Here is a 10074-nt window from a genome sequence, read left to right on the forward strand (position 1 = left end):
CCTGACAGGCATTACCCATTTGTTTCTACAAAGAATACAAGGGAAGTTGTCTCTTTCCCAACCTCCAAATAGGTACTGTATTTTACTTCTGTGCATCCCACACCCTCTTTGGCCGTTGTTGTATCATCTCTCAAAAGTCCAGGTATAATCCTCATGACCAGCTGATGCCAATAAACTTTTATTTCCTCTGCCCACCTCCCTCAAGTTTCTTATAAACTTGTTAGACTTCAAACCAATATCTCAGAAAGTATTCCTAAACAAGTCAGAAAACAGGGACTTAAGGGGGTTTATATCCCCTCTTCCTTCAAAGCCAGTAAAAATGCATCAAGTCCTTTCATCACATCACTCTGACCTGCTCTTTCCCCTCCCTCTTCCACTTTTAAGGGCCCCTTTGATTACACTGAGCCCACCCAGATAATCTGGGATAACCTCCCCATCTCAGGACTTAAACCATAACAATAAAATTTACTCCCAATCCTACTGCTGTATCTATACAATAGGTTATTTGCCAATACAGAATGAAATAGATACACAGTATAGAATGAACCTGAGAAACATTATGTTAAGTGAAAGAAGCCAGCCACCAAAGGCCATATATCATATGATTCCATTTGTATGAAATGTTCAGAATAGGCCAATTTATAGAAACATCAGTGGTTGCTTAGGGCTGGGAAGAAAATGGCAACCCACTCCAGTATTCTTGCCTGGGAAATCTCATGGACACAGCAGCCTGGCGGGCTTCACTCCATGGGGTCGCCAATGAGCTGGGCACGACTGAGCAATTAAACAGGGCTAGGAAAGCAGGAGGGGACAATGGGGATTGAGTGCTAATGTGTATAGGATTTCTTTTTAAAGGGCACAAACACATTTTAAAGTAGACTGCAATGATTATTGCACAGCACCACAAACATTTTTAAAAGCTGCATATTTTGAATTGTATAATATGGGAATGATGTCTTTAAAATGCTACTGTGATTACTTATTCTGGCTACCACTGAACAGCTATTGTGTGCAGGAAACCTTAGAGGCCCTACATCACCTGATTCTTAACTCTGGGAGGTCCATTTCTTACCTTATAGATGAGAAAATAGGTTTAGTAACATTAAAAATATGTATACAAAGTTACAGAGCTCGTCAGGAATAGTGCCCAGATAGACTAAAGAAAATGTCTCTAAAGTCCATGCTTTCTAAATTATGCCATGTTTGCCATCAAATAGTTTTTCGGAAATAGCTGAGTATCATTTACATACAAATGGCCTTGAAAAAACATGCATTTTGTTTCTATCACTGGTGGGAATAAAATTTTTTGAGGTATCGATAAAAAATAAGGCTTAACACAGGGCATTATACCCATTATTTTGGGGGGGGTGTATCATATGTATCTATGATGGAGTATAATCTGAAAAAAATAATATTGAATCATTATTCTGTAATCATGAAACTTAATACTGCGAATCAACTATATTTCAATAAAAGAAAATATGCTTCAAAGATTAAGTGTCATTTGTTACTTAATTCAAAATCCGTATCTAGAAAACAAATGCCTCTGGAAAACTGGAAGTAATTACAGTCATATAATTGGTTCCTTCTCTTTCAATTTATGCAGAGCTGGCACCCCACTCCAGTACTCTTGCCTGGAAAATCCCATGGACAGAGGAGCCTGGTAGGCTACAGTCCATGGGGTCGCTAAGAGTCGGACACGACTGAGCAACTTCACTTTCACTTTTCCCTTTCATGCACTGGAGAAGGAAATGGCAACCCACTCCAGTATTCTTGCCTGGAGAATCCTAGGGATGGCGGAGCCTGGTGAGCTGCCGTCTATGGGGTCGCACAGAGTCGGACACGACTCAAGCGACTTAGCAGCAGCAGCAGCAGCAGACTGTGAATGTTTTCAAAATACAGATATGTGTCATTTTTGAAATTAATGCTTCTAGAAACTTTTGGCTCTTTATTTATATTAGTAGAAACACCAGCAAATTATAAATAAACAAAACCCATCATTTCTTTAAACTACATTCATTAAGCAAAAACATTCCTTTATTTAGACTTACATTTAGTTTTTTATCCATATATTTATAGGAATTTACAAACAGTAACTTACTAGCCATTCCAGAAAGGTAAGTGGACCAAAAAAGTAGAAGAGGAAGAAATACAGATATGATACTAAAGGTATATTTCTTCATCTAAATTACTAAATTATCTATTTAGTTGTTATATTAGTCTGTTTGTTGCTGTAACAAATTATCACAACCTCTGTGGCTTAAAACAACACAGGCTTATTATCTTCTGGTTCTGTAGGTCTGAAGTTTGACAAGGGCTAAACTCAAAGCCCTGACATGGCTGCCTTCCTTTCTGAGGCACCAGGGGAGAATGCTTCCTTGCCTTGTCCATTGTCTGGAGGCCACCTGCATTCCTTGGTTCATGTCCCCTTCCTCCTTCAAAGCCAGTAAAAGTGGGTCAAGTCCTTCTTCCATCACATCACTCTGAACTCTCCTTTTACCTCCCTCTTCACTTTTAAGTAACCTTATGATTATACTGGGTCCAACCAGATAATCCAGGATAACCTCCCCAACCCAGGACCTCAAATCAAGGTTCTTAAATCATATCTGCAAAGTCCTTTTGTAATATAACAAAACATATCCACAGGTTCTGGGAATTAAGACATTGAAATCTTTGGGTAACTATTATTCTGCCTGTCACAGTTGCCTTCATCTTCAAAGAAATCAGAATATACCCACAGTAAATTTAGCCTAAACTGGAGGAGCCATGAGGCATACTAATGATTTAAATGGAGTATGTAGAATTTGGATGAAAAATTCCTCCTCTGTGTTGTCTTATTTCTACTGACACTGTATTTTGAAGATGAACTATAATTATATATATAGAATAACAGAAATAGGTTGTTATTCAAAATCATGATAAGAAAGAGATCTAAATCAATCTCTCAATTTTTAAACAGGAACAGAAGCCAAAAAAGCTTATTTTGCATTTTTTTCTACATATTGTTCTGCCATAGCACTCAGCAATGACCATTAATACAATAGCCACAGCCTATATCATAAAATCGGATGTTGTACTATTAATAAAACTACAGAAGAGGTAGCTGGGAAGACTCTATACTTGGATATACTAACAGTGAGTTTTTATGAACCTTTAAAATAAAATATCCAGAGGCACATTACATATGTATATGTGGTTAAGAAAACAAATCTCTCCTTTTTGAAAGGTCCAAATTCAAAATGAAATAAAATCACTACATTAGAAGACTGACTTTTGCTTAATTCTCCAAAACAATGTTCTGCTCAATATATAACTTTTTCAATTTAGCATTATATCTTTTTTGACTCCACGACAGAAGGCTGATGTTTGATGTACTCAAGTCATAGCCAACGTTTACCAATTCTTTTATACGACTTTTTAAAGTACTTATGCTTGAATCCAAAATCCGAGGATGCTCAATTATTTGTGAAATGTTAACTTTTTCTTCTATGAGGCAGTCTATTTTATCATTAAACTTTTTCTCTCCCAAGAAGATTACATCTGGATAGCTTAAAACAAACTTCCGTATCTCTTTCGCAGTACACCCAAGAGAAAACAGTTTTCCTTTGATATTTTTGTAGCTTCTTTTCATACAGTCACTGGAAAGGTCTAGGATTTTAGCTCCTGGACCACATATCAGACTAAGCAGCTCCTCATTATTCAAGCAGAACGTGGACTGTAAAAATTCAATATTAGCTTTTATCCGTTTGGTGCTCTGAATTAAGATGAAAGGGTTTTTAAAAATTATCTTCCTGACAAAATCTGTGGGACTATTGTGACCCAACAACAAACAGACTTCTTGCAAAAATTCAACCATCTGTTTATTCAGATTAAGACTATTGGAGAAGGTACGTGGGGCATTGGTCAACAATCGACAAAGGTATTTATGGGTCAATCCAACTGAGTAGAGGAACTTTATGTTATTCTCTAAGTTTCGATTGTCACTGGACCGAAAAAAAGATTCAGGAGAACGTTCCAAAATATTTACAATTTCAAGGTCTGATGCCACAATTCTTCTCCACAGATCCCATCGATTTGAAAGACTTTCAGGCGTGCGAGTCATGGCTCGTGGGTATCTTGATATGATGCTAGCAATCACTTCTTTGCTGGCTCCTTTAGACAGAAGGAATGTCTGCAGGTCCTGCTCATTAGTACCTGTCCTGTTAAAAACTCCAGGCTGTCGCTTTCTTGCCATGTCAACATCTACTCCCATGGAAAGTAAGTTATTCAGCAGTTCTTCATTTTCCAAAGGTTCACTGTCTGCATTATCACATTTCTTATTGGAAAGCCTAAAAGAAACTGATTTAAAGACTTCTGTTGAAAATCGGATCGTCCAACATCTTGAACCAACGAGACAGTTACTCCTCATATACAAGAGGTTCCTTGGCGCCATAATGGTCAGGTAGCCCAAACCTTTTGGAATGCTGTATAAAACAACATATACAGTATTACACAAACAAACATGTTAGACAGCTAACAGATTACATCATGATCCTGTATTGTGGTCATTTCTCTAAGAAAATACTACAGATCCAGCTCTCCTGGTTCTGTGATAACAATCTCACCACCACACTCCCACTCCCTGGCTCACCACTTCCGATTATCTGTGGGCCAGGGGCCACTTCTATTCTTAACATAAATAAAAGCAGCACACAGCAACAACAATGCCCCAGAATCATTCTTGCCTTTACTTGCTGTATGGTCCTGCCTGCGCTGGCTACCCAAAACCAATTGCCCCTTCCCATCTCTGCTTTATCTAACTGCTTTCCAAAGCTTTGGTTTATTTTTACTAACTGATGCTTTCAATTCTGCCTTGTCTTCTAACTTCCCAGATTTCTTGCCTTGAATCTGCCCACAGATAGCAGCCTTCTTTGCCTCTTGTTTTCACTTTTGGTTATCAAACTCTAAATCTAGCCCTGAAAACCAACACTTCATACTACGTTATTTCTACCCTAAACACTTTTTTCTAGGTTCATGGTATTCTTTAAATCCATCCTTAATTCTTATCTTACATGGATCTCTGGTCAACAGCCCGGATCCCAATCTCCTTGTCACTCAATTTACCCTAATGCTCCCTTGGTTGTTGGGTTAACCCAACAACTCCAAACTAATTTTCACTTCATTATGACCCAGTTGGGATATTTCATACACAGTGTCCACTACATGTGGAATTATACAGAGAAATGAGATATACACATTCTGTATACACATTTTGCCATTCTCCTTCTTACCACCATTTTACAAAAGACTAACTCAGGGCTCTCTGCATCTGCTTCACAATACATATAACTTTGATCAAAAGATTAAAACCTTGACAACTCATTTTCCTGATCATTTAGAAATGGGGCATAAAATTTATGAACTTATACATGACAATAATCATAGGTCCCTACTAAAACAAATATCTCTGTTTATAGGAAATATTTTAACAGAAAAGCAACAGAGAAGTTTTTGTCTTGCTATCCAACTTGTCAGACAATTTATGCTCTTAAATTGCTTATGGTCTCAGTCATACAATACATAACACTTTTTTGAAAAGTGTTGTACATAATATTTTAACGGTACTTTCTCCTTTTCAGACTATATAGCTGTGACAAACTGCTCTTAATTTCTAATTACTTACAATGGGCTCTTATTACTTAAAAGAGGGTTCTTCCTCTTCCTCTCTCCTAATTAAGCATAAAACAAAGAATAGAGATAGATGGTTCCAACTCACCGCTACTATCTCTGGGCTTGAGATGCTGCTTTCAAGATCAATATTGAGAAAAGCTCCTCTGTGCCTGTCCTTTTAAATACTCCAATTTAACAAGAACTTGGATTATCCCTACTGGCTGGGAACATTCTTATAATTCAGATAATCCATCAATTCTCAAAGAATTAGGAAAAGATTCCAAAACTACAGATTCAAGTAACATTCAAACAAAATGCAGGTCACTCACAAAGTAAACAGGAAACACAAAAGCATGTTTTAGATTGCCCTATACTCTGAGTTCATTATCCTTCATGTCTTCATAATAACATATACTCTGTAACTACATAATCTTCCAAAAATACATGAAGACAGAAACTTAAACATAAGACCCTCGTAATTAAAGAATGAGGCTTTACCTTGCCCAACTCAAAAACCTGCTCTCTTCCAGATGCTCGGGGTGACCTCTACTGGATAATGAGACAGAACACTGACAGCTCTAGATAAAACCAGTGCTTTCCAAAGAGTGGGTGTGAGATGATCCAATGGGATGCAGGAAGAAAACAGTAAAGCCCCAATTTATATTTGCCTTGGCCTTTTAAAATTTCTACTTTTTACATGTTTCATAATTATACAGTATATTAATAATAGTAGCATAAGACATGTATATAACTAGTCAGTAAATATACATATATTGGAGGTATATTTATAGACCTTTTTAAAATTAAGATTGTATATGATCAAAAATGTCTAAGACTACTGCTTTAGACCACACTCTACTCTTGAGAAACAGAGCTGAATGAATCACAGTAAGTTCAAAAGAAATCCTACTGATGACAAACTGAAAGTAAAAATATATGCCAAATACCTTAACAAAAGAGTAAGAAATTAATTAGTTGGATTTGTCTTTGTATAATTCATTCTCCATGGACATACCCTTCACACAAATTAACAAGTCCAAAACCAAACTGAGCATCTTTCCCAGCCCCCAAACAAACGAGCCCTCCTCTAATTGATGAAATCACCATTACTCTCCTAATAATTACTCATAATAAAAAATGTAAGAGCAAGCTTTGCTTTTTTTCTCATCCTCGAACCCACAGTCATTCATTCATGTAGACTCTGCTTCTTCAGTATCTCTGAAATCCAATCTCTCTACTCTTCCCTAATTCTCTCACTCGGACTATCACTTGCTTAACTCGTTTCTTTAACACCAGTCACTCAAAAGTGCCCCGCACAGAACACTTATGAAACAAAGATGTGGTCATGTCCCTCACTCCCTGATTAGACACCTCTGTAGCTCTTCCCTGGAAGGTAAAATCTTCAGACTGACCTTTCTAGCTATCTCTTCTATTCTGCAATCTCACAATGAAACACTACTGCCTGTTAAGTCTCTGGTCCTAGACATCCTTGACCATTCTTGTCTTCCTGCCTTTTTAAAGCCACTCTGTCTTTCAGAAAGGCCCATTCTCCTAAATCTATCCATAGTACAAGATCCCATTCAAACAGTATTTTCCCACAACTCTTTAACTTAACAAATACTTCAAGGTCAAGTGAATCATTTGTTTTATAGTAATTCGTTACTAAGGAGTCTAAAATTAAGTATTCTATTTAAATAGAAAAAAACTGAACTAGCCACAAAAATTTGGTTTTGATTACAATACTATAAATGAAAAAACTGGACCGCCCAAATATCAGTAGTATGAGCAGGATCAGCTAAACCTAAAAACAATGGTAACTAACATCAACAATTGGTAAACACAGGAAGAAATAAGAATTCTCAAATATTACTGTTGGAAGGGAATTTGGTACCATCTATTGTATCTTTCAACCCAGCATTTCTACTTCTTGAAGATTATCCAAAGGAAATGAAGGACAAGAATGCACATTTGTTACTTCACAGGGGGGAAAAAAAAAGATGAGCATTATAATACTGTCTGTGGGAGTAAAAAAAGAAGGAACCCAAATGGCCACCACGAGTAGAACAGTGGTACATCAATACAATGGGGCTTCCCTGGTGGCTCAGACAGTAAAAAACCTGCCTGCAATGCAGGAGACTCAGGTTCAATCCCTGGGTCAGGAAGATCCCCTGGAGAAGAGAAGAGCTACCCACTCCAGTATTCTTGCCTGGAGAATTCCATGGACAGAGGAGCCAGGTGGGCTACAGTACATGAAGTCACAAAGAGTCCCACAAGACTGAGTGACTAACACACATCAGTATAACATTACACAGCCTACTCTTTAAAAGGAGGCAGATCTAACACAATAAAAATATGTCCTAGGCATTCTTAGTGGCAAACTGTATGGCTAGGATAATATCACTCACATAAAAAGGGCAGAGGGACATACATACACAGAGAGGGGATAAAAATAGGGTAAGTTATCTTTCAGGTTTCAACACAGAAAAAGTTAAACCTGATAAATATCAAAAGTTATTTTACTCTTTTAGCACCCAATCTCCCTTCAAAATAGTCCGATTACACCTAGTATGGTGAATAAATATTTAAGCAGCCTAATGCAAGTAGTATCAACTGACTCAATTTATAAATTTCAAAAATAATTAATATTCCAAGTTATTTCCATCTGTCTCTCAAGTTGACGTTTTTAATTACCAAAGCCATTATTCCAAGCATTAAAACCCAAAGTTAACAAATATATGGAAAACCTCTGTACTTGTGAGGTCTAAGGAATAAAAGTGGGTTTATGTTCCCCTCTGCTCCACAGTTCCCCGGACAAGAAAGGGCTTTTGATGGAAATGGGTAATCTCTGGTTACAGGGTACTGCATTCTAGTTAGTTTTTTGACAAAACGAGCTGTTTGAAGATCTGAAATGAATTTCTCACCTCATCTGTCTTAAGGAAAGAGGACTTTGCGTTCCTCCAGAAAAGCGGAGAAATAGTTGTTCCTAGAAACAGAAAAAATAAAGGAGGTGGAACAAAATGTTGTCAGGACTCCGTAATACAGAAAAAAGAGATCCATCTCATTTAACAGTGCATAATGTTTTCGCATAATCTTCAGCATACTAAGCATCTCTCAGAGATATTGAGAACAAAATGCCAAGTACAAGCCCGAGAATGAAGGGGAAAAGGCAGCAGAATCACGAGCATAATTTGCAAAACCGAGAACTAAGTGCTTCATACACATCATCTTACTTAAAAGGTAGGCAACTTAAAAGGCTGGCATTATTCCTAAAATTACAAAATGAGAAAAAGCGCTGAGCTCCCTTACTAGCTTGTCTTAGCTGGTGGAAGTAAGGTTCGAACCCACGCGAGTCTGTAACTCAAAAACTCTACGGGTATGTCTACCGGTTCCATTCCTCGGGTTCTTCCGTCCCTCGTCCTCCCAAAAGGAAAGTCAGCCAGGGCTGCGAGGGAATGGGACTCAGTTACACATCACAGCCATCCAAACCCGCTTCTAAAAAGAAAAAGCACAGCAGCAGCGAATCACCAACCTCAACCTGGAATATAACACGTCACGGGAAAATGCCTTTCCTTTCACCTCTGCAATCGCGCGAGAAACAGGAAGTGGACAGAAATAACTTCCGGCGACGGGCAGCGCACAGAGATGACGTCACGCGTCTGACACCGCCCCTCCCACGCGGCCGCGCGAATCCGTTCATAACCTGACGCTGGGTCCCGGCAGGGGGCAGCAGGAGACCGCGGTGAGCACGCTGGGAGTATTTCGGAGGGCAAAACGGGACTCGGAGCTTTCCAGCCAACGGCCAGAGGCCCTGAGTTGCTGCTAGAAAGTGACATGCAACGGGAAAATCACTATTATATACAAGTATTTTGCAGCGTGATAGGTTGATTATGCGTATTTATGTGATTAACATGATGTAGATGAACATTTCAGCGTTTCAGTTCAGTTCTGTTCAGTCAGTCTGTCCGATTCTGCGAACACGTGGACTGCAGCACGACAGCCCTCACTGTCCATCACCAACTGCTGGAGTCCACCCAAACCCATGTCCATCCAGTCGATGATGCCATCCAACCATCTCATCCTCCGTCATCCACTTCTCCTCCTGCCCTCCATCTTTCCCAGCATCAGGATCTTTTCCAATGAGTCAGTTCTTCGCATCAGGTGGCCAAAGTATTGGAGTTTCAGCTTCAACATCCGTACTTCCAATGAACACACAGGACTGATCTCCTTTAGGATGGACTGGTTGGATCTCCTTGCAGTCCAAGGGACTCTCAACAGTCTTCTCCAACACCTCAGTTCAAAAGCAGCAATTCTTCTGCGCTCAGCTTTCTTTATAGTCCAACTCTCACATCCATACACGACCACTGGGAAAACCATAGCCTTGACTAGACAGACTTTTGTTGGCAAAGTAATGTCTCTGCTTTTTAA

The 10074-nt window shown here is 38.8% G+C and overlaps 1 protein-coding gene across 3 annotated transcripts; it reads right to left on the bottom strand.

The window, feature by feature from the left end:
* Positions 1-2000: 2000 nt before the first annotated feature.
* Positions 2001-9229, bottom strand: MTERF1 (mitochondrial transcription termination factor 1). 3 transcript variants are annotated; one of them, XM_081531338.1, is made up of 4 exons: positions 9179-9229; positions 8956-9091; positions 8571-8632; positions 2001-4463 (listed from the first exon to the last, which is right to left on the bottom strand). In XM_081531338.1, exons 3-4 carry the CDS (start codon positions 8573-8575, stop codon positions 3278-3280), a joined length of 1191 nt encoding a protein of 396 aa, XP_081387464.1. In that variant the 5' UTR covers positions 8576-8632; positions 8956-9091; positions 9179-9229; the 3' UTR covers positions 2001-3277. The 3 variants fall into 3 exon arrangements, with proteins under 3 accessions (XP_081387464.1, XP_081387465.1, XP_081387466.1); XM_081531339.1 differs by lacking the exon at positions 8956-9091; XM_081531340.1 differs by lacking the exons at positions 8571-8632; positions 8956-9091; positions 9179-9229 and adding an exon at positions 5756-8354.
* Between the last annotated feature and the right edge of the window lie 845 nt (positions 9230-10074).

This window comes from Giraffa tippelskirchi, chromosome 10, assembly GCF_054371585.1.
Source record: "Giraffa tippelskirchi isolate mGirTip1 chromosome 10, T2T-mGirTip1v1.2.pri, whole genome shotgun sequence".
NCBI lineage: Eukaryota > Metazoa > Chordata > Mammalia > Artiodactyla > Giraffidae > Giraffa > Giraffa tippelskirchi.